The sequence below is a fragment of the Conger conger genome, chromosome 8, assembly GCF_963514075.1.
Source record: "Conger conger chromosome 8, fConCon1.1, whole genome shotgun sequence".
NCBI classification, from domain to species: Eukaryota; Metazoa; Chordata; class Actinopteri; order Anguilliformes; family Congridae; genus Conger; species Conger conger.
Genome location: NC_083767.1, coordinates 10606623 through 10632985, shown reverse-complemented (window position 1 = coordinate 10632985; position 26363 = coordinate 10606623). Strand labels below are relative to the sequence as shown.

Sequence of the window (26363 nt, the reverse complement as noted above, 5' to 3'; positions counted from 1 at the left end):
AATAAAAACCCTGCCAATTTTTTTTCTGGCTAGCTATAGCCCAGAACATTCGGTGTGGGCCGTAGGCGTCTGAGGTCTTCAAAAACTACTGACAGGCTGTGTTTCCCTTCAGCAGGTTAACCCAGACACCACCTTTCCACGAATCCACTCTGAAGCGCATTGTTCCACATGGATGACATCCCCCCACGATTACACAGACAGATGTAGAAACGCGTAAACAGGGCAGGACTGCTGTGAGGATACCTTCGGGAGGGAAGTCCTGGATCCGGAGCTTTGGGTTGTCATGGTGAGCACCGTGGTGATGCCCAGGGCCACTCTGGCGGGCGCGGCGTCCATGTTGATCCAGAAGGACACCCAGGACAGGATGACGATGAGCAGGCTGGGGATGTACATCTGGATCAGGTAGTATCCCATCTGCCTCTCCAGGTGGAAACGCACCTCGATACAGGTGAACTTCCCTGGTTTAAACAAATGGCACATTACTACAGGGTGGCTGTTAAACATGATCCACAATGTCTGTAGTGATCCACAGAGCAAGAAAATACCTCTATACCGCATTGGGAAAGAGAAATATACAATGAGCACAATGAGTGTGACAGGCCTAGGGCCTGTATCACAAAGCAGACTCAATTCTGAGTTAGCCAGATAACTGCAGTGAGTAAAACCCGGAATGGCGCTTTTTACTTCAGTCCACGTTCCAGATTTGGGAGGTTCTGGTTTTTACTCAGGGCAGTTATCCAGCTAAATCAGCAATCCTGTTTTGTGATGCAGGCCCCTGATCACTTGTCAAATCAATGCTGTAAAACATTTGGATTCAGCACTTGATCGAATGCTTTGGATAAATACACAAAAGACAGCTTTTTCGTAAGTCATTTGGTAAAACAAAGACTAATGTAGCAGCATCTAATTGTAGAGATGTTACATTTCAGATATGAAGCTTGAAGCTCTTGTATTTATGAAAATGTATTAGCCACAGGTAAAAATCCCAGGGATGCGAAGCTTGGCTAAGAGACCTGGGTGAAGCTGAAGTGCAAAGAACAGCACAGCCCTAAAGCGCAGTACAGATGGTGATGAGATCTAAAATGACTGGCCACTGCACTTACACAAGCAATACCACTGAATTAGTTAATTACCCAAAAGGATGCCTAATGAACTAATCCCACACGCTGTAGAACTGAGTTTGTGGACTGAGCAAAGTGTTTGCTTTTATTTTAGAATGCTTATGCACACTCAGTGGGGGTACTTTTTTGTGAACACATTTCCCAAATTTACCCAGAAGGTACAATAATGTTCTATTGGAACTAATTAATTGAATTATGTATTGCTAGGTTGGAGTACACTTTTATGCACCTACAGGGTACCACCCCAGTAGCAAGCATTTGTGCTTTTTTAGGCGTCTTTCCTAAAAGACGTCCAGATTATTGGGACCTTTTCTCCACAGGGAGTTACTCAGTAGGCATGGAGAGGCCTGTGTTCTGTAGGCTGACATCTCTGTGCCTGTAGCACCTGAGACATTTTGTCAGGACCGACAGCATCACCCACTCCAGATGATTTAATTGCAATGGACTGTCAATTATAGCCTGAGATGGACTCGGATGCACTACAAGGGAAATGCTTGTCTCGAGGGACGCGTCGAGCATATTTTTGAGTTTAATTTGGCAAAAAAGATGTATTTGGCAGATGTGTCCCTGCTCTTCTACAACTCCCTGAACAAAATAAACATCATTACGATCTTCACCAACTATAATAGCGGTTGTAGGCAAAAATTGCTGGCTGTGGCTACAACACTACAGCCCTGTTGTGGTGAGCTCAATCTGTGCTGTAAAATAAGTGAATAATAATTTCTGCTCCGGTGGAGTTGCCCCACATTAAAGGGTTAAATGCCATCAGGGAATGACTGGGCCGTCACGTGAGCTCAGAGATCACAGTGCTTCAAATCCCAAACGCAGCCATGCAAGAGAGCATGCTGCCGCGCAACACGCTTGAAATAAAACCCACAAAATGTAGCCGACCCCTTTTCATCATCTCTCCCGGAAAAGATCATGCGAGCAACGTGCGGTATGCTAGGAAACGTTTTCACATCGCTGACATTACGCTCTTAATTATTGAAAACGCGAGTGCTGCATCTCGATCCCAGTGTTTTATCTACAGAGCGAATAGACTTACAGAAGCCGAAGGCAGCTTCCATGGAAATGCCAGTTTTTATTTCATTATTTTCATTTTTGAGAGGTGGGGGGTGAATATATAATGTTCTGGCCTCGTACAGGGCTCCTTGCCGCCTGGCGGGGACGGGTGGAGTGGGGTTACGTGAAACGTGCGCTGCCGAAGTCTAATTACTGACGAAGTGGCCCAACCTCAGCGGTTAGACTGTGACTCACGGCTGCATCCAATTTCTGCTCGTGAGTCATACGGCAAAATTTATTTCCCCAGTGCTCCCAGCAGATAAACCCCAAGGCGAAACTGGCCAGATTTAGGATTGACAGAGTTGCACAAGGCCAGGAGAGAACAACAGTGGCACAATGCAGTCAGAGGACTTCACCTGTAAATCCCACAGAGTGGTGCATTTTCAGGATATAGATTCCCGAAAGACTAACACTGGCTCCATTTGCTCCTAAACCAGCACGCATTTCCTCATGTCAGAGTTTATTACAGTGTAAAAGTGGATCCGCCTTTGCGCTTTTTGCAGTAGTCACACTAAACACAAGACGCTATTTTCAGTGCTTATGGTCCTGTAACCTATAGCCTACCTGAAATATACAGCCATGCAGAAAATGTTAATCCCTGTGACTATAAAGTTAAAAAGAAAACTGTAGTGTGCTATTGTGATAGTAGTAATAACAATGAGTCTTCTTTTAATATTATTTGGATGTTTATTGTACAAATAACCCAGAATTTTTGTTGCATTTGTGTGTAGGAGATACACAACCAATCATTTTGTAGAATCACTATTAAAAAATGGCAACAATGCTTCGCCTCACAGGATTTAAGATATCAATGTGACTGAAGATCAGACTATCCCAGCTCTGTGATATCTGCTTATCATCAAGTGACTTAGAATAGGAATGGGTCACGTAGGGTAAACACAGTGTTTGAATCATTACATTAGCTGTGATAGAGTTCATCACGGAGTCATTCTCAGTTTTTATTAATTAATTTATTCATATGAATCATCTTTCAGCAGTCTGATATTGTGACGTATAACCCAATCTTATTGATTCACTTTCGGCAAAATTAATGACTTAATTTAATACAATAAACTGCATTTGTATAGTTCCTCTCTTTCTTGTTTTTTATTTCTCATCAACTACATATATTATGGTAATTACATGATATAGGCTGACTGGCTACACATGTACATCAGTGTATTTTAAAGATCCAGAACACCTGTTGTTTTTTTTTGTTTTTTACTGATACAACATACTGTATTAGCCAAGCCCATTAGTGGAAAAAGTCAAATTAATTGTCAGTTCCTGGTAGAATTGCTTCGCAACTTGGTGGTATTGCACCATTCTCTCTACGCTGCCTTTTAGAATGACAGGTGCTGGCCGGATGAATATTTGTCCATTTCAGCGCACTGTGCGATAACTTCAGAACCCAGGGAATAGCCAGACCGATGATTCCATCTGCATGGCTAGCCTTCTCTAAGGCCCGTTTAACACAGCAGTGACAATATTTAGCGTTGTTTATTTCTAAATGTAGAAAAGAGGAAGAGGTGAATCTTTCCCCGTTTTAATGGTAACACAGGCACCAGTTTGGTTTCCATTTAGATACGTTACTTCTGCAGGAGTACATACCGAATGGAAATAAAGTCAATTGCGTGGTAGCATCACTGACCTTAATTGAGTCAGAAACGGAATACATAAATCCTATGTTAGTCAGGACAAAAACGCTGTTACACAGGTGTGTTAAGTTACATTTTCAAAGATTTCTCACAGGAAAATATAATGCTTGCCTGCAATGCTTTTTATTGAAAGCATAATGTGCATAAAGGGCATATGAACATGTACCTAGGCCATTCACACACAGAAATTTTAATACTATAATACCTATAACCTACTATCACGATCATCATCTCCATCATCCATCATCTGTTATTCATTATCAAACATCATCAATCATCAGTTTCCCAAAAGGAAAGAAAAGTTAGAGAAAAGGCAGTGATGGAGATGACCATTTCCGACTCAATATGACTGTTGTAGGCACATGAAGGATTCAGTCAGTCTGGACCATACCTGTGTTGTAATGCTTGGTGCAGTATCTCAGATCTGACTCGTCCTTCAGTAAGAACTGTGGGAGAGTAAGTCCTTCTGCAACCTGGACCGGCCCCTTTTTCTGCCACTCAAAAATCAGATCATTCATTGTGTATCCAACTGTAGAAAGACAAATGCAATCAGTGGTGAAATATTGCTCACTTAGGTATTATCCCTAGTTGCTTTCTTTCCTTGATAGCTGTGACTGGCATATTACTCTCTATAGCAGCATTTGTCTTTAAAATAAAGATCCCTTTCCATTCACGCCACTGTGTAAAGCTGTGTACATGTGAATGAACAGCTAACACAATATGTACTTTAATTACAATTAGGTAAGTATGGTTATATCAGGGTTGCTAGCAGCTGATAATGACTTCAAACATATCATTGTCATGTTGGCAAGATTACAGCCAATTAACTTCATTAAGTTTTAGAACAAATGGCAGTGACTTTAATGATTTTCACCATTAGTATTTAAATTATGTTCTCTAGATTCAAGGTGGTTGGTCTACTGGAGGAGGCTTTAGGTTTCTATCCCCAGATTTTCATCGAGGAAGTTCCCTCTGTGGTTATTATAAAGGCAAACTGTATGCAATATAATAATGTATATGTTTTTTCATAATCTAAAATTCTATGATGAACCTGACATCAATATTTCAGACATGACAGAACTGGGTTGTAGATTATAGCAGTGGTTTTGTGACCTATGGTATGTGATTAAATCTAATCTGACAGCAGTTTTAAGGCTGTAGGCAAAATATGAATTTACACTGAAACCAAAAATTCTATTACACATTATAGTATTTCATCTTTTTATAATATGACCTTTACAATCTTAATATCCAGGCCAAACTGTAACAACATGGAAGTGTAAGTGATAGTTTAAAGTCATTTCTAACCTCTTGACTGCTATTGTCGGTAAATAGTTTCACACACACACACACACACACTCCTCAGGCATTACAAATAACCTTCACTCAACATATAGATGTGAAAATCTTTGTTCTATGTTCATAACTGGGATAACACAAGGTCTTTTCTACAAAAGACCTACAAAACAAGACCAATTATCTCCTGCAGCATTAAATATGACCTCCAGAACCTCCCCTGTGCTGCTCCTGTACTGGAAAGGAGCTGGTGTGGGAAAACATTTCAATAAATGATATCCTATATAATTACAACACCTCTCTCTTTCCATTTTAAATGGCAGCTAGGGGGTCGGTCTCCATAACTAATGTCTATTTTTTATTTTCTTAAATATAAACAATTTTGCTGATTTCACAGAATTGTAAGAGAAACCTTGTTTAAAATGTAAATATGAATTCATATTGGAAGAACAGAGCAGGGCACTGCACTTCTGTTATACAGCAAATGGGAATGTAAACTGGCATGGGGATAAAGTGCCAAATTATCTCACAGAACCATTTCATTTCACTTCTCTAAATAGACAGTAAAATGGTCCTCGAAGCTCACCTTTCTCAGTTAACCATGGTTATACCACTGAACAGAGTCCATAGATTCCTATCATAAAACACACCAATTTAAAACAAAATACTGGATACTTACAGCTTTCTAGCTGCATTATGCATGTTTGCACATCCATTGGGAAGTTTTTCAGATCCATGGGGCAGGACAGCGTCAGTGTTAATCTGCAATTAATAAACATGCATCCATGTATAACCATAAGATTAAATGAAAACACTACCCAGAAACCTTCAAGCAGCCTCAAGGCATGATGAAATGAGACGTGAGAGGTGGTGTCATTTTCACTGTCAGTAAAACTGTTAAATTGCAATAGATGTGGTTAACTGGGATATGTTTACTCAGTTACTCAGATAACTGTTTTGTAAACTGGGTTTATTCCTAACATCTAACAATGTTTATAACACTTTAAGCAATATTAACATATGTGCATGAGTACTTGAGGATCTGCGACCAGCAACTGCCAATTAAATGATTTCAGTTTACTGATTTTTCTTCAATTTTTTTTCTATTTGAAATGAAAATGATTTGTAATCAGATATTAAATGCAGGAAAAGTATTGCCATGCTAACCTTATGGAGTAGAGGACATTCCCATTTTTGAATATTCTGAGAAGCTTGTTGTCTGTGGTCACTTCGTGAAAGTGGGCTCCTTTCTCATTGGCAAAAAACAAGTCCGGTTTCCAAATGGAATCCAACATGGAAGGATCCAAATCCAGGGAATCATCCGGATATTCACTGTAAGATAATCTGGGATCATTCCACTGCTGACGCAAAAATATATTCACCCTGTAATCCTGGAAAATGGAAAAGAAGTTGGCATTATTTAGGAAGCTGAAACCATTATCTCCATCTCTCTATAGCAAACAATGGCTAATGTAACATGATTAGCATCCTTATCAGCTACTGCTGATGTGAAATGAAATGATCTGTTATGAAATGAAAATACCAGCGTATGCGTTTTTGCCTTAATATCAGAAACCAATTCTGACCCAAGAAACCAGGTTAGGTGAGTTAACTATGTAATGAACTGCTTTAATTGAGAAATTAAGTGTTGAGTAACAACAAAAGTAAGCGCACTGGTGCAGGTTCAAATGTGTGTCCACAGGTGATGCTAAGGGGCAGATGTGCGGATTCTGCTCAGAGGATTGGAGATGAATCAGGATTCATGAAAAGGCATATCTGAATGCCCTTGCCTCTTGTTCTATCGAATGAGGAAATAAATGAAGCCAGAATGCAATAGCCAAAATCAGATTACAAAAAAAAAAAAAAAAACTGAGCTGAAAATACAATAGGTGTTCACAATATGCAACGCAATATAAAATGTAATAATGTAAAGCATACACTTATAATACTGAATTAGTGAACTCTGCAATGCATGTAGGTCTGGATTCAACCAGATTAAAGTGTCATTAATCTTGCCTCATAAATAAATGCTAGTGTTTTTTCAGTGAGTTTAGCTATCACTAAATTAAACTTACCATACTGTACTGTATTTATTTTATGTTTGTATTACCAGATTTCTAAATTCAATTTTCTCTAGTTTAATGACACTACATTACTTAAAATTGCAAATGCTCTTTGATCAAGAAAACTCATTCCTTGAGAGCTTGAATAATTCTCTGACATGCCTGAGAAAAACTACATTCCTGCACTCTATAATTTCAAACTCTAACCTACCTGATGCCTCTTATCATAAATACTATTTGTAAATGATTGTTTGTACACACAATTTCATCAAGAACTGTATGTCAGGTGCCAATCATTCCCTAAACATTTGCTAGTAATGACATACGCATGACTTAAGTATTGTTCTATTTTTCCTTATCATAGCTCTTCAACGGTATGTGTATTGATGTACTTTTTTTCACAGAACAGAAATATTTAAGAAAAAACAGCCACCTCTAAGACTCATGTTCTATTTCTGTAAAAAAAAAATACAAACATTACATTTGCTAACATTTTCTCTGCACTACAAGTTTTTCTATGAATTGTGAATTTGCATAATTACATTTTACAGATTACATTTTGTTTACCCAATTATGCAAATCCAAACTACTTGAGCCTCAAAATAACACCACTGCGGGAAATATAATAGGATTGGAGAATGCAACTGACTTTAAATATGTAGTTATATTTGGAAACATTAACATTTATTTTATCACACATTGAAGTTTACGTGCAACATTTAGCCCCCGCCTCATAAAGGCTCTCTGTTTTTACAGGCTAGAGTAACTCTCTTTATCATCACTGTGAAGAGAAGGTGCTGTTTATAACTTGCACTGCTACACTCAGTTTAGCTTCAAATATAATGTAATTTCCTACACCTCTTCTGCATAACCTGATAAAATGTACTTCCTGACCACATGCGATTTAAAAGCTTACAATATTCAGACTCATCTATTTACTTTTGTGTATTTTTAGAGTGAAGGTAAAATCTTATAGACTTCAATAATTTCCTTTCCACCAAGTATTCATTTCACGTTCCTCTCCTTTCTTTGTCTAGTTGAAGAATGAAATGTGACAGTCCGGTTTTAGTGCAGTTCCACCAGGTAGATGGCTTTCACAAGGCCTGGACTCCCTTCTCAATCTATCCCTTACAAACAACACATTAATGAGCCATATTACTCATCTCCACTGGCCCTATATCGATGATAGGAAAGAGGAATGAGACACTTTGGTTGGTGAATGTTACGTTCTACTGGCACATCTGTCAAGCTAGAATCCATTTCCCTTGTCCTCGAGCAAACCCCTGCAGAGGGAATCTCCAGTGGAACACATCAAAGTCCAGTAAGCATTGATCTCACCATGAATGCCGTTGACTTTGGAAGGGTTGAGTGGAATAGGCTTTCCTTTTAAATGACAATATTCATTAGGCTTCAGTGATCATTATATTCTAATAATTACAATTAAAGTTGTTCATTTTATTGTTTGTTTGTCAGATTTCCCCAGTTTCTAAATATATCTGTCTACCTTATCAGTGTCCGTTTACAAGATGAAATTATTTAGTATACCACACAACAGATTATCAGCGAACAATCCAAAAACAATTATAAGTCAATTTTGTAGAGCTGTTGCTAGGTTAATAACTGTTACCAAGAACAAAATCTTCCTGAGAAATCAGGGCTTGTTCAAATAAATCAACATCAACATTTTTTTATCCAGCAAAACAAATTATTCAGAAGCATGCCCTCGTTTGATCCAGTGGGAGTAAAAATAGCTGGGGTAGTTTGCTTTAAGAGCGAAGCGCCTGGAAATCCAATATTATCAAGGTTAAGAAGTTAAAGAACACTACCAGAAGTGACAACCGGGAGACTTCCACCAGGCAGCTGACTGGTTATGTAAGATCCAATCAGAACAGAATCAACATATCAGAGAGCAAGCCTGCCAACTGCTACACCCTGTTGTTGTGCAGCGATAAACCCTATAAGCCCTGCAGAATCCTGGCCATGTCAGGGGCAGCTGTGTCACAGTGAGAGAAATAACTGACCCCAGTGTTGATCGAGGAGGGAGGGTCTGTTCTATAACTATAATCGGTCACCATTCCAAATTTAGGAGAAAATAGGGTGAATTCCCCTCTGAGTCTAAGAAAAGTCTGTGATGAAGAGCAGAGGATATCAGTTTGTATGCTGTGTGTTATAGGAAATGAGAATATACAGTATCACCAACAACCTGGCTAATGCAAGAACAACATGTGTTGTTGTTTTTGTTGTTCTTTCGAGTATGCTTCGGTGTATATTCTGCGAATACCCACTAGCTGCAGCTATTTGTTGGAGCAATCAAAGTCAAATGCCAAGTCTCTGTGTACTGACCTCCTTGTACAGAGCCGTAACCCTCTAATCCTGATGGGACAGAGACCGGTCCTTTCGCAGTGTTCAGCTGTCAACAGCATTGATCTCTCCGGATTTGCCGTCTCAGACAGTAACGACTGTAGTAGTAGAGCCAGGCAGGGAGACGCTACGCGCAGGACAGCTTAACTGGACCGCTCTCTGATGAGTGGTATAGAGAATCCCTGCACTAATGCTGCCTGTATATCACATGGCTGTGCTGTAGGCACAATCTTAGGATTCCCTACAGGTACACAGAAGTGTGCATTCTCCATCTTCAATCAATCATCTCCTAAACCAGCCACAGAGTTTACTGTCCAATAGCACTGCAATGGTTCCACAAACCACCTGCTAACATAAGGACTGGTCTTTTATTACATTTAATCAGCTTCTTTTAAAAAATGAGTGTTGCATCTCCCCTGAAATTTAAATCATAAAATTGTATAATACACATGTATGCGTACATACAATTATGCATATTCTAGTTTCTAATGCACATGTCCATATTTAAAAAAAAGAATAACCCGTAATAAATTACTTGCTTACTTACTAATTGTAGTACAGCACTACTACTACAGTTACAGTACTGTAACATGTCCTCATTGAATTAAAGCAATAAAATGAGGTTTCATTTGCTCATCCTAACTGAGACAAATACAAAATGAGTATCAGTGAAAACCTTGTACGCAACTGCCTTAGATTACAATAATTCCAACTACATGTGAATACATTCTCTAAATCTTTGGGGGGGTTTTTTCTCACACAATAAAGACCATACAGTACAAGCCAGATGGTAGACCATGCCTCTAAGAACGCTACAATAATCCCATTCTAACATATGGCTGAGTCCATCCAGTGCAGAATCCCTGCGTGTCTACCCAACTCTACATCATGAGAAACAAGCACCTCTCTACTGCGTTTCATAACACTCACATAGCACAGATTCCCTGTGTGACTAACCAACTCTACATCATGAGAAACAAGCACCTCTCTACTGTGTTTCATAACACTCACATAGCACAGATTCCCTGTGTGACTAACCAACTCTACATCATGAGAAACAAGCACCTCTCTACTGTGTTTCATAACACTCACATAGCACAGAGTCCGTGTGTGAGTAACCAACTCTACATCATGAGAAACAAGCACCTCTCTACTGCGTTTCATAACACTCACATAGCACAGATTCCCTGTGTGACTAACCAACTCTACATCATGAGAAACAAGCACCTCTCTACTGCGTTTCATAACACTCACATAGCACAGATTCCCTGTGTGACTAACCAACTCTACATCATGAGAAACAAGCACCTGTGACTAAAAATATGGAAATAAAACGGTATTGTAAATTAAAAAAATAGTGTAACACAAGATTATCCTGGGGCATGACAATAAGCCACAAACACGATCACTACAGTTAATTGTGTAGCTCAGGGGAAAAAAAAACATCAAGAAATTGATTTATAGGAATATGAAAACACACACATACACTTTAAGAGTACTGGCATCCAGGTGTCTCATGCACCTCGGGAATCTTTTGTGGGTTGATGAACAATTGCTCAAAGGTATAAAAAATGCAAAAATATTCATCTGAAGCAACAATTATCTACACGAGAGGAAAAATGTTGCAGAAACTAAAAATAGGTGCCGTGCACATCATGAAGCAGATGCGATTCCAAGACATTCGTCCAGTACGCACTGCAGAATAAGCATCAGCTGTGCCTAAAAAGGGAAGTAAACAGCTCTCAGTAATTGCGGGAGGCTCGTAAAGGGCTTTGAGCCGACATATTAACCGCGTCCTCACTGCCTGAGGCAACATCCACGTGCAACTCGCCAGCTGGAGGTAATGGCTTCCGAAATAATGTTATTCTTATGTATTCATCACTAATTTATTTCTGTCTGAGGAGCGCGGCGACATTTGGCTGTTTAATTTTATCAGGAGTTTGCACCGTGACGGCAGACAGGGCACTCAAACTCAGGCTGGAGTGCGGTGGAGATGAGGAATTAGGCAGATGCTCCAGCACATCTGTCGGTGTGCGGAGAGTGCCGTGCTTTCGTGCCGGGCTGACATCATCGCCCAATTCCCATCCGCACCCTGAGGACCGACCACGAGGTCGCGACCCTGCTCCGACCCCAAATATTTAGCATCAGCTGGTCGGCCAAAGGTTGAGGTTTCTGCTCTTCTGCTCTTCAGTAAATTTTAAGAAGCAGACAGGTGGCAGGCCCATGTAAAACACTTGTTTTCAATGACAAACTCCATTGGATACCTATGGTATCCAGCCCAGACCTTGCAGGCCAGTAGCGTGAAGCATGATTGGCCACAGTGTCGCACAAGGAAGGAGGGTTTTGTGAAGTGTAGGCTTTCAGGGTGCACCACCGAGAACTGTGTGAGCCTGAGCTCTCCTAAATCAATGGAGGATTGGATCAATTGGATAACAAACATATTAAATTCTCCATAGCAAAGTGTAATGAAATTGAGTGAATATTATTTAACATAGTGACTTAATCATGACCTCCATTGCTACCTTGTGGTTGCAAAACCCAAACTTAATCTATTGACTGTTAACATGCGTAGTGTACATACCATTGTCGTTTCAGCAATTGAACCAAAGCTGTTAATGAAAATGTTGCAAGATACATTCACAGGAGGACCTACAAAAGAAAACCATAATCAACTTCACAGCATATAAGAACTGCAAAAGCATTCCCAACAGATTAAAAAATAAATAAACAGGTATTTCACTGACCAAGCCTGCTGCAACAATCCGGCATAACTGAATACATCTCAATATCTCTTATATTGGATGTGGCACCCACATTCTTTAAACTGACAAACCAGATATTTCACATTTTTATGTATCTGCATACGCACAGTAGACATTTTTAAATAATGCATATTTGTTCCATGATTTATCCTTGTGTTTTACAGACAGCTGTCATTTGTGTATATGTAAGCAGTGCCATGATTTTGGTAAGTACTGAGGTTAGGGAGTGAGTGCTAATGATTTTGGCACACAGGCTTACACTCATACATGGGCAAGGGACACATCTAACAGCACTAACAATGTTAATATAGCAGTTAAAATAACTGTTTGTTTCCATCCAGTTAATAACCTACAAATTTTCTACCAATTTATCCCAATACAAAAACATTCAAATACAAAATAGTGTGAACATTTTTCTCTGACAATCTGATTTTCTGATTGTCTGATAACCATTGACAGTCTAAGCTAAATTTAGTGATGATGCCAGCCAATGTTAATATTAAGAGTCAGCGTTCTTTGTAGCATCACATTATGATGATTTTGGGGAACAGTCAGAGGCACAGGACAGAGAGGGAAAGGATGAACTTTCAGCATGTACAGTACGTACCTTTGAAATTTGGGCGGATTCTGGCGTCGTACCCTGAGGTCCTCCCCATAAGCTTATCCAGGAAGTCTGAGGGGGACATGGGGATGGCTCGTCCTCGTGGGTTGTCCAGCTCCTTTGAGGCAACCAGGCTGAAAAGAGACCGCAACACACTGATGGGGGATACATACTGCTTAATGCATGATATAATGTATTAGCGACCTGTAGCCTAGTGGTTAAGGTAGATGACTGGGACCCACAAGGTCGATCCCAGGTGTAGCCACAATAAGATCCGCACAGCCGTTGGGCAAGGCCCTTAACGCTGCATTGCTCCAGGGGAGGATTGTCTCCTGCTTAGTCTAATCAACTGTATGGCGCTCTGGATAAGAGTGTCCGCCAAATGCCATTAATGTAATGTAATGTAATGTAATGTAATGTATAAATTAAACTCAAGATTCATATATTTATTAAAGATTGTGTATTGTGTATTGACATGGTGGTGCAGTGAATAGGACTGTCATCTCACACTAAGAGGGCATAGGGTTTGAATCCTGACTTTCTGTATGGGGATTGCATGTCCTCCCTCTGCCTGCGTGGCTTTCTACTAGGTGCTCCGGATTCCTCCCACAGTCCGAGACATTCGGTACTCTGATTGGAAACTCTTAATTGCTCGTAGGTATGAATGGATGAGTGAATGGTGTGTGTGTCCTGCGATGGAATTGGCGACCTGTCCACGGTGTATTCCTGTCTCTTGCCTAGTGCATGCTGGGATAGGCTCCAGCCCATCCGCCTGCAAACCTGAGCAAGAATAAGCAGTTTTGAAAATGGATGGAGGGTATATCAGGAACAGATCCACACTCACAGATGCAGAGTAAATTATTTCTTTGCCTTTGCCCTACTAAAAGACACTAATTTAATACAGTGAGGATTTCTCATGAATCCATCCCCCTGATTCCACATTGCTTTGAAATGATGTGGTAATAAGCAATATTAATAATATAAACATGAGTGAGGTTTTGCATTTAATCGGCTGTAAGATGAGTCTCTCTACAGACCAGACATGCACTAATTACGCTACTGCACTACATGCGACTCCAATGCACATGGCTTGAGCAATAAAATATTCATTTTGCTCAGTAACTATAAAATTGGTATTTAACCTAATATGGATTCAGTATATTAGGCCATTTCCAGGTTTTCCCTGAAAAGGTGTAGATCACAATTGGAATATGAACATGCTAATCATAAGTATGTGGGTATAGGTTAGGTAGATGCCCTTTTCATAGTTTGTAATTTCTACTTAAATTGGCATTTTACTTGATGATACCATATGACAATGATGAAGCAAAAGCATTTTAAAAGCTGAATATTATAGCAGCTGCATGTATACTTATTGATGTTTAATTTTGATATCAGTATTATTTTTGCATGGATGCAGTCCTTCCTCTATCAAAATCTCTCTGAATCTATTGTGTGACATTTAATCCCCCTGTCCCTGGAAACAACGGTACAAACCATCTACAGAGCGCGGTGCTATCCCTGGCTACTGAATAAAACATTGTGCATATGTTAAGAATGTCTGAGGTATACTGTGTCTATGTATGATGTATGATACATATTTAACAAACATAAGGGGCATGTGATGAGTAAACTACTGCAGTAAATACCTTTGTGTCATGGACCACAAATGTACAGTAAATTCAGAGCTCTGACACTTATGACAGGAAGGCAGAAATACACTCAGTGGGCACTTTATTAGGTACTTATTATTTTTACTTCTTGGTCTTCTGCTGCTGTAACCTATCCACATGTTGTGTTCAGAGACACTCTTCTGCATATTTGAGTTACTGTCACCTTCCTGTCAACTTTGACCAGTCTGGCCCACATTACCTCACCTAATGTGTTGATCTCACCTCTCACATTAACAAGGTGTTTTTGCCCCAGAACTGCTGCTCACTGAATGTTTTTTTGTTTTTTCACACCATTATCTGCAAACTCTAGAGACTGTTGTGTGTGAAAATCCCAAAAGATCAGCAGTTTCTGCAGATATTCAAACCACCCTGTCTGGCACCAATAATCATTCCACTGTCAAAGTCACTGAGATCACATTTCAAAGAGCACAGAGCAAGACATTTTTTTTTTTCAGGAATCTATGCAAACCAAATGCACAACAGTAGCCAAAGTAAACAGCATTAAACTGCATAAAACAAAATGTAACATCCTTAGCAACGTTAGTGATGTATGTTGACAATTGCAACATCCACAAAATGATTTTGAGACTGCCTTAAGCGCATCGGTGGACAACGTATTCCACAAAGCCTGAAATGCATAAACCATTATATGAAGGCACTAGGCTAAGGGTGGAACATGTTGTTTCCAATAAAACAAATTCCATGAGACAACTCTGCTCTCAGGCTATCCTTGGTAAGAGGATTGACAGAATTTCATTTAATGAGACAGTACAAGAGAATCAGAATAATATTTAAAAATGTTACTCCACAGGCAAATAAAGAGAAGAGGGCAGAATTTAAAAAGCCGAGGCCAAGGTGTCATGGTTAATGTGTGTTTATTGTTGCTTTTTCACAGCATTGCAAGCATTTAGCAGAGGTACTCAATTTGTTGCTGTTTTGACATTTTGTTCAAATGTATTCCATTTTATTTTTGTTTTTCATAGGGGCCTGCGATGATTCAGGTCAAATCTGCAACGTCCCTGTCAAACAAACAATCACATAGGAAGGCTGAAATGTACAGGTAGAGTCACAGGCCTACAATTATGTAAAACTAGGGGGTTGAGGGTGATTATCTTTCTCTTTGCATATACTGCATTTCTGCGATCTCTCTCCACTTCAACTATATATATTTCTTAAAAAGGACCAGGCAGTCACCGGGCTATTTGTCATCAAGATGACCTTACAGCCTAAACCAGCTTTGTTGAACTTTTCTGTACATACAAGTCCAGTCTTACTAGATACTAGTGGATTTAACACTGACTATTTTACTGAGGCGACGCTTGTTCACCTGATGAGCTGACCACTTTGTTAGCCGGCTGAAGCCCTGTTCATCTTACCCGCCGCTATTTTTGGCCTGGTGCCCCCGAACCAAAAAAGAAAAAGGCAGCATCATGAGTTTTGTCAGTGTAACTTCACCCCCGATGGGCAGAATGCCATTATGTTAGCTTCTTTTCATTCATGGAGGGCATGGTTTGAGAGGCCTCACAAATACTCCAGATATAAAGGAGGGCCAGGAACACAGTCCTCTGACCGCAGGGCGCGGGGGAGAGTGGCAGAGGGAGCGCGGGCGAGAGACATGAGTCAGGACTGAAGAAGCGGTCGCAAGACCGCTAAGCAAGAGTAACACAACAGCAAGAGTAACACAAAGCAACAATGCACAGTCAAAGTAGGGGCTGAATGCTGAACACTTTGGGGTTTTTTAGACACAAAGACTGAGAGGCAGCCGACTGGGCTTTGCTGCTGTGGAGCTGCAGACGGTCAAATCCTGCCTCAAACGTGCCATATCTAGGCAACAGCACAGACTCAAATCTACGTTACTGGCAGAGCCACTTAAAAGCCCAAACATGCTAATCTAACCAAGGGTCTTTAGAGGTTAGCAGGGATGAAAAGTTACCCATTCATAGGAGACGCTAAAACCCCCACACCTGAAGCAAATGTTAAACCCCACACATGAATAAAACAGCTTACATCTGAAGCAGACATAAACAAGTCTGTATCTGAAACTGACATGTATGCGATGTCCTTCCCATTCATTCTGCAGTAGGGAATGGCTGCCATTTTAATTCTGTGCACTGAGCTCCATTCTAACTCATTACACATGAAAGAAAAGAACAAAAAAAACTTTCTTGCAGGTGCTTTTAAGAAAAATGTCAATGCTGTAATGATGTAAAATATAGAGACTTCTGTATAGGTTCTTAGTATCATGACTTCTTTGTCCTCCAGTATTATAAAACACAGTACATAGTAGCAAACCTAAACATTTTGCCTCTTGAGATAAATATTCATTTTGATTATGATGAAATTGTAAATCTATATAACAGCGTAAATAATACATATGATGGTTGTAAAATATGTGTTCATTTTAAGATCAATTTTCCCACATCACAGGGCCATCGTTCACACTATTTAGCCACATACAGACCAATGGAAGACATTATCAAAACAGTTATTGATTATGATATTATACAGCCTGTTTGTTATACTAGCAAAAATGAATGCCTGTTTTGCCACGTTATGTTATGCACACTTGTTTGAAAAAATATGCATGGCCCTGGTATAAAAAGAATAATGTATTTTGAAATATATCATTTGCACATAAATAATGGCATTTACATGTATGATATCACTATCAGCCCTGCTGAGCTTAGAAGCCAGATAAACTGTAAATACTGTAAGCACTGATGGTTTGTGCAGAAATAGGACACTGAAGCTCAGGGATTGGCCATGTTGTCTGTGAGCTTCATGCCCCAAAGGTTTTCATTCATAATTAGAGCAGATGGAGGTCCAACATACAGGATAATTCAACCCTGCCAGTGTGCAATGAAAATATCCCTCTGTACGTTTACTCTATTGGGTGTTGATTATTACACAGCACAGGGTACAAAATGTATGCAAAAGGTCAACAGGGTCTCTCATCAGACATAATGAAAATGTATTTCTTTCAATTAAATTAAATATATGACTGTATGAAGCCACAGCCCCAGTGCTGTACTATTGTACATTAAATCAGGCCATTCTATAATTATGGGGTTTTCTGCGCTGTGCACTTGTACAGTGAAGGGGGATGGCACCGTGTGAAACTGTGTTGACATACGTGTAACAAAACTTCCACACATAAAAGCGTGAGAGCTCACAGAACTGACCCTAATACGACGGTGCACTGAGACCCAATAATACATTAATCATGTCGACTGGGTAAAACCCCATCCCTTGTCGTGAGCAGCCACTGAGGCAAATGCACAAAGTATTTTGCTCTTAAAGCACTTTTACCTTGAAACCTTTGTGTCCAGTCAGTATCATATACTTTCATCTTTCTATATAAAACGTTCTCCCTCTTTGATATGATATAGTTTTTGGGAACTTTATCAAAAATGTGCATCTTCAAAAGTAACCTGCCCCACCCCCCCCCCCCAACCATTCTCTTTGGTCAGAGATACTGTAAGCCACAATGGTTCTGAAGCCCCTCATAATGTCCCTTTCAATACCATTCAAAAAGATCACATACAAAGAGGTAATGTGTCTGAGGCATATTTCTTAGTAATAATACTCTTCAGGGAAAAACTCCCAGCCTGTTTTCACATCAGAGCTGATCTGAAAGCTCACTACATTTCCCCCCCTTTTCATCAAAAACTTTTTATTGAATAACTTTTTGGGTAGAAGTTACCATACAGTCCCTAGAAGAGTGGGAAAAACTCTTAACAACACCAATCTTGTCGGAATGAAAACACTATTCCAGACAAGCCAAGTCAAGTCAAGTCAAGCACAGGCCACAAAGTAGCCACTGTTTGCTAGAAATGCTTTCTTGCTTCTGCGTGTTAACTTCAAAAGCAAACCAGTTTTTCCCATAGCAACACGGTTCCTTCTCAGCACCTACATCATCAATCGCTTCTCCAGACATGAATCTATCGCTGAAAACCAGAGGCATTTCATGTCCAGTGACGAATTAATGCAAAGCTTCCCTGGACCCCTCCCAGAGTATTAACCTGCATGTCATGCAGCATTACAAATCACATCTTACCAATTCAATTTCATCAATTTACATATCAGTGAGGGCTTCTTTCTATCGGAGACAAAGTAATGAAGCCATAGCGTAGCCTCAGGATGGGACACGCGTGATCAATACGAAAGACAGGATCGATACACGGGGGAAAGCGGGTTCTGGGGACATCAATCGCCCAGTCTGCCCTAGATGAACATCTCCTTTCAGCCTGGTGATCAGAAATGAAATTCCTCCTGGAAATTTCCCCGTAGCAGTCGGCTCAAGCAATTAAGCCTGTATCATGCCATGGTGTCCAATATGATTATCCAGTTCTGTCAGACTAATCTTCTGGTGATTTTAAATGTTCTGTGTTGGGATCGATGAGTTGGAAGTTTACTAAGTAGAATTACAACTGAAAGTTGTTGTTTTTTTAAAGCTTTGGCGCTCAAGAAAACGGTTGTCTGTCTGACTGGTCCAACCTTCCAAGGCACTTGTATTTGTCTGTTCTGCTTTATTCTCCTCTATGTATTTACAGATATTCATAGAGTATTGCCTACATTACATTACCATGTCCCCAGTGTGAGGGTAGTCATGCACTGCTTTGCACACTGTAGCCTACTTTCACAGGTGACCAGCTCTGTGGGTCTGGGCAGCCTTTGGCAGTGTACATGCGTAACAGGCACAGAGGTGCAGAAACAGGTGGATGTCTGCTTTGTGAAATTCTGACAAAACAGAAGTAAGCCTCTTACATCAGAGCTAAAAGTCATGGCAGATTTTATGATAATCTGCTGGCCTTTGATATTGAGGCCAACAAACCTGTGTGGATTGCAACATTCATTCCACATAGCCGCAGTCCCATTGTCACCTCATTGTACAAAACCAATCGAAATACAAAATGTCTGCCGCTGCTACATTCTTGCCATTGCTTACTAGTGTACACGGTCTGGCTATTCCTATTGGTGGAATGCAGTAAGTGCACTGGTAAACAAGGATTGTATGTTCTGCTCAAATCCCTTAACTCACCAATGTGAAGTCAACATATCTCCATAAGCCACACTTGAAAATCAACTGGCAACTGGCGTGGGTAGAAAATACAGCATCCATCTTACAGTTACTTGGTGTATGTGATGAGAAATTAGCAGGAAAATACAATCCTAATTACCCTCCTGGAAGAAAGCGCAGCATTCAACCTGTATATTTTCTGTCATTATTTTGTGTGTGGATTTATTTATATATTTATTGTGAATAATTAGCAGCTGTTCTGTACCAAAGAACACAGCTGTGTGTGGCACACAGTCAGTGACTGGAGACTCTGCTCCAGCGCACAGGCCCAGATGTGAACTCTCCAAGCACTGATTATCTTCAGCATTTATTTCATCACAAAGAAGAGTCTTACGAAGGCTAACACCACAGTGGCCTGCAGCTGAAATCCGTTCACAATGCAGAAAGACTAATATCAACATCCTTAAAGAGACTATTCTATACTCACAGTGCACTGAGCAATGTATGTACGTATATGTATTAAAAAGTTTATGTTTTCTAAAAAAAAAAAAAAGACTTACTGTATTGACCGAGGACGAGAGGTCCAAAGTAAATAGGGTAAATGCAGTGTAATTTCTTCCCATGTTCTACTTAACCATCGTCAAAAGAGCTGTTTGTTCTACTAAAAATTATGCACCTGCCCAACCAAATCCAAATGCTGCAACAGAGATTGAAACTTCCTCTAAGAGTCCATCCATCCATCCATTATCTGAACCCGCTTATCCTGATCAGGGTCGCAGGGGGGCTGGAGCCTATCCCAGCATACATTGGGCGAAAGGCAGGAATACACCCTGGACAGGTCGCCAGTCTATCGCAGGGCACACACACCATTCACTCACACACTCATACCTACGGGCAATTTAGACTCTCCAATCAGCCTAACGTGCATGTCTTTGGACTATGGGAGGAAACCGGAGTACCCGGAGGAAACCCACGCAGACACGGGGAGAACATGCAAACTCCACACAGAGAGGACCGGCCGACGGGGATTCGAACCCAGGACCTCCTTGCTGTGAGGCGGCAGTGCTACCCACTGCACCATCCGTGCCGCCCCTCTAAGAGTCCATTCAATGAAATTATACTTTAGAAAAAAAAAAGCATCTTGCTATGCTAATATATAACATCGCATTGGACACACGTATTGCATAATCACACAAGGAGCCATTATTAGCTTCCAGAATTAACATTATGTTAACATTATGTTAATTCTAATAGTTTTTTGAGAGAGATTTTATAACTTGATTGTCTATAAAAAAAATAATGAAACCAGGTTATAATTTCACATGCATGTAATTCTTCCCTCAGAAATTCAACTCTTGATATTTATACATTGTCAAAGTTTCAGCAATAAATATAGCTCATGTTGCTAGGTTAGTGGTGTGGGAATTAGGGATTTCAAATTACTGCCGGTAGAGTGAATCAAGACTAGATTAAAGAGCACTCAATTACAGTTAAATGGAAGTAACTGAACTATTAAATTGATTTCTTCCCCCTTCTTCATTCTGGCAAATGAGAAACTGCAGAAACTTTACACACCCAGTTGTGACTGACTGCAGACAAAATTTTCCCAGAAGACTTGCTGATTACATTCAAGATAAGAACAATGGCCGTGGCTTCATCTCAGAAATGTTACATGGTTTTCAGTGTCCCTGTCGGACCGCAATAGTGTGTTTGTCATAACCTGTGACTAAAGTATAATACTGCACATTTTATACCGCCTCAGCTAAGCTCTATCACTATGTCTTCGTACTCTGGAGAACAACACCAGGCTATCTCACTTTCCTCACACACTTTCCAACTCCGACTGTCGGCAGGTGAATATCCATGACGGAAAGCGCAAGTGCTAAACTGCAAAATGCCGATTCTGGGTCCTGTCCCTGCGCCGCTGGCTGAGTGGCTGGGACAGCCTGCTGGGTTTTGATTGATGAGAGTGAAAAGCCGTCTTGGCGGTGGTCATAATAGGCCTGTAACGGAGGCGAGGAAGAGGAGGGTCATGGAGCCCTGTTAGACTGTGGATAGGGACCGAAGGCCAGTGCCCAGGGAGGAAGAGTGACCGTGATAAACCGCTTCATCCAGTCAAGAGGCATCGGAAGTGCAAACGGCACAAATGCATTCCCAGGGAAAAAAGAGGCATATTAAAAATAATCCCTGGTCCCAGATAATTTTAGACCATTCAGAGCTTATCAACATCAAATCTATTTTAAAGAATCAGAAGAAAAAGTACAGCCTGAAGAACAGTATTATATAATGCTAAGCCCTTTTATATAATGTGCTTTTTGGATTTAATTGCCTATGGCAAAACTATTTGGGGATAACTTGTCTTGTCAAACCTGATCAAAAATGCTCAACCAAAAATTACAAAGCACTCTTGCAGGGCATTTTATTCTATTAGCAGTAAGCCTTTATGGCACCTGAATAACCAATGAGAGAATGTTTTAAAAGCAAGAATTAAGACTTTCTCTTTTGAGGTACAGCAGTTCCAAAAGCCTTCACCCTTTTAATCGTATAAACCAACTGATTGACCCAAAGAGATTTTCTAGCGTAACTCAGAAGTCTAGCTTAATGGTATGCATTCTGGGATATACAAAAAATAATAATCTAAAAACACACAAGGAATACATTATTTTTATCTGTGAAATATTAATGTGGCCGTGATTAAAAAGGCTATCGTGCTTTCATGGAAGTTTTCACCCGGTGCTGTACTTCGAAAAGTAGACAAATGACAAATCTGTAGCTTCTGTGCTAAGAGCTTTTTAATGTAGCTATTAAATTTTAAGGGTTTCGATGTTGTCAAGGGGATGATGGGACCTTAAACACAAATGGAGCCATGCCATCTACATGCATGTTGTACAAACTGTTTAGGCTTTGTAATCTCAACACAATTGTTTCAAACACAGAGATGACAAGACAGTATTTGGTGCAAGCAGACAAGCCCAAATCGATGCAGAGATACAGAAGTGTATGTCATGAGGGACATGGCTGATCTACAGTGTAGCACTTCAGATGAATGGTACAGATCTTTATCATAGAGACAGCTTCAGCTGGTTAATGACACAAACCCTAAAATCATAATTTTAACACCATTAGTCTGACCTTTAAAACCTCCTTCAGATAGCCATGTGAGACAACCACCGCACCATGGCTAACAAGGGCATATTCTAAGTTCATGTGTCTTTCTGGATACTGTACTCACAATATATTGGACAGTAACGCAATGTTTTCACTACATACCTGTAGATGGGATGTGGTTTTCCTGTAACTGGCTAGCCTAGCATTTAACCAATATGCAGTACAGGGCTGCATATTATGTTTGTAGATATAGTGTATACATTACAAAAAGTGCTGAAGTGTTTGTTTTCTCATCGTTCATTTTGAACTCTCAATGTAGTTATTTATTTACTCATTCGGGTATAGTTGCAATTCGTTTCCCTTCAAGGAGTCCCTCGAAATTGGGATTTTTTTTTGTCTAAACATTTATCGAGGCAGACATACTGGCACATAATCAAAAAAGATGCTGAGGTAAGGGAGGGTTTATTTGAAACGGTGTAATTTTTTGTTTGGCATTTGGGGATTGCAAATGTACAATCTTTTCAACTTTAGTTTTTACTTTACCTTTATTCAGCCAGGTATGATAACCTGCATATAATGCAGCTTCTTAAGTGACACCACTAATGGAGATGCCCGTGTTAATCACTCTGCCCTCTGTTCACTCCTCTGACACATCACAATAGTGTAGGGTGACTGAAGTGACTGGGAATCCATAAGAAGGAAGGGGACTAGTGTGTGTACTAGTTTATCAAAGGATTCCTACAAAAACATATTTATTAAATGGGTCTGTAGCTATTTGAAATGCAAAATGTGTAAAGAAACTAGAATAATGATGAAATTAATATTTAATTACTCAAACTAATAATGTGAAATCATAAGTGATATAAGTCCAATGAGTAGCCTATGCATATACCTCATCTCTCCCCGGGTGTTGTGGGGTGCACCAGCACATCATTAAATATGATAACGAAGCAAACTGCTATAGGCATGTAGCCTATATGAAACAGCAAAATTAAGTGTAACCCTGACACAGCACATCCTGCACCCATTGGACTCGTAAAACTCTCTAGGCAATTTAACACGGATCATGTCGCTGTGTACAGTCGGCCCTAAACGTTGTTTTTCACCCAGTCAGGAGCCCTCTGTATGCTGACGGGTCAAACGGCTAATTTCTCTGTCTGGCCAACGCCTTTATGCATTGCCCTATCGGGCTGCCGACAACAGTCGGCCCTGTCAGGGTTTAACAGACCACATGTGGTGTACCACACACTTACAACCAAAGCGTGTGCAATGCAATCCTAAGCCTACCATCTAACTTCAGAAATAAATACACCTTCATACTTTTGCAAAGTTATTCCACTCACCAGTTCTAAATGTTGCCTACTATCCTAAGGGAAGTAGCTATGCAAGGTCCCGCTATAGCCTACATACGGCCCCATGTCAACAAACTCTAAATGAGATTGTACTGATGTGGAGCGTGGCACGAAATCCTTCCTCCGCGTGACACATCTAGGCTACATACTACACGTAAAAATACTCTCAGAATCTCACGAATGAAATTCACGAATGAATATATAAGTTTTACGACTGGCTCATTGAGAGAAGTGGCTGAGTTTTAAAACATTGAGAAACATGACACTGTTGTACCTCGGCAATATTCGCGTATGAAAGCATCGGTTGTGTAGAGAACATCGGATGTAATATTCTATCCCATTTAACATGAATGTAAAAGCGTAGTAATAAATCCAGTGAATATGAATCAAATAAAAACAATGAAGTTATCACATTGCACGCTAATGTTACGGGGGGGAAAAAATCTTTCGTTTTATGCTGTTATTAGATTTATCGGCTTGGTCTTACCTTAGCAAAAGTGCAATTTCCCAAGTGAAGAACCCCCTCATGGCAACAAACTGCAGCCTTTTCCAAGTCATCTCTAAACTTCAATGTCGAAAATGCATATTGAAGCAACTTAATGACTGAAGCCTTCTCTGCACACTTCAGGTTTGTGGCATCGTTGGTGACTGTTCTCTCCAGAATCCAATAAAAGTCACGCAGGATTTTGTCTACTTTTACTTATTTCTTGTTTTCTTATTTTTCTCCAAAAGATAAAGTTAATGTTGTGTCAATGTCACATAATATAAGTGGTCATAATATAGCAACGATTAATTGCACAATCGAAGAGGAACAACATGGAAACAGGGACTGTCAGCCTCTGTCTAAAATAAGCAGCAACATAAAAACATCACGATGCAAGGTGCTTCACATTTCAAGTGTCTGTACTACGTCAGCTCGCCCAGATTGGCTCGTGACTGAAACATAATTCCTCCACCCATTCAGTAGGCTACCACTACGGACAGAGCGCGCTAAAGCGAGAAACCTTTAATAATCACGGTTTCATTCTTTTAAGTCATTACACGGACAAGAGTAGGTTGCTGGGTTGTATTGTCTGCGTTTTTATAAATATGTAACCTACATCGATATAAATATTTTAGGCGTAGGCTGTGTTGATTAGATTAATCATTGCATTAGCTATTGTGTTGTAATTATCTGCTGTACTATATTTCCATCATAACTGATTAGAAGCAACTGCTTTGCAGTACAGAAAAATGTCAGAACGTTCGATATAAAAGGTAATATTTTGAACTATATGAGGCAAAGTCTGCAGTTATTTCTTTATTTGACGTTTGAACTTTCAAGAGTCTCAGACATTGGTCATTAACCCCTTAAGTTTCAATCACTGTGGTAACAGGATATACCATTTAAAATGGAGGGTAGGGTATTTGACAAAAACTTGGACCTCAATCAATATAGTAGTATACAAGATGATAGTATTGTAATTATTGTACTTATATTTTACAATCTTCTCGACCTATTGCTGCCTGAAGAAAGCACAAGGAGGGTAACAGCTGGGGTGCGGTGCAAACAGGATAAAATGTGTTGTATACTTTCGTAAGCAAAATACAGTATTTTACACATCATAAGACCCATAATATCATTTAGTTTCCATGTGTCGTTTCGGGATCTCCAAATATTGTTTTTGGAAAACTGCCTAGGTATAGCTTAGAAAAAAACGATGCAGAATGCTCATTTTTGGTAGGGGATTTGTCAATTGTTTTTGGTTGTGGCTCCATTGTATTTATAAGTGCACCATTTTATTTTGGTTATGTAATTATCAAGCTTGCGTCAAGAAAAGGGGGTGATACTAAAGAGGTTAAGGTTGCATGCAGAGCTGTTCAGCTGCTTTGAAAAGAAATACTCCTCCTCAGTCTGGCTTATGCAGAGAAGCCTTTCTTTGCAAAGTGTAGGCTTATTGAAGGTGTATGAACAGTACTGGTACTGGATAATGTGGGTGGTGGTCAAAGCTATCACAGTAAAATAATGACAAACATATTAAAACAAACCCGACAGAAAAAACAAACAAACATACAAAACCAGCCAAACTTATTGACTGGGTGCACATTGCCAGAAACTAAAATATGAATCAATAAATAAATAAACAATCTTGTCATGTGAATACAAGTCATCTGCTGGTTTTAGCAAAATTTTTAAAGGAATGAAAATGTGTGTAAGGGAACATAGTTGACTTGTCACTGCGATACAGACAGATGATGTCTGGCTAATACCCTCCCCGCTGGTTTCCCCGCTGCAGCATACAAACG

The 26363-nt window shown here is 39.9% G+C and overlaps 1 protein-coding gene across 1 annotated transcript in view; it reads right to left on the bottom strand.

Moving 5' to 3' along the window:
- The window catches only part of LOC133135216 (glycine receptor subunit alpha-3-like), a 30653-nt gene extending 5979 nt beyond the window's left edge, over positions 1 to 24674 (bottom strand). Inside the window, exons 1-7 of the mRNA XM_061252063.1 lie at positions 24565 to 24674; positions 12931 to 13058; positions 12143 to 12210; positions 6305 to 6528; positions 5817 to 5899; positions 4233 to 4370; positions 244 to 458 (exon numbers count right to left, since the gene is read on the bottom strand). Of these exons, the coding sequence (XP_061108047.1) occupies positions 244 to 458; positions 4233 to 4370; positions 5817 to 5899; positions 6305 to 6528; positions 12143 to 12210; positions 12931 to 13058; positions 24565 to 24635 (927 nt within the window). The 5' untranslated portion in view covers positions 24636 to 24674. The remainder of the gene's footprint in view (positions 1 to 243; positions 459 to 4232; positions 4371 to 5816; positions 5900 to 6304; positions 6529 to 12142; positions 12211 to 12930; positions 13059 to 24564) is intronic.
- Positions 24675 to 26363: the final 1689 nt, after the last annotated feature.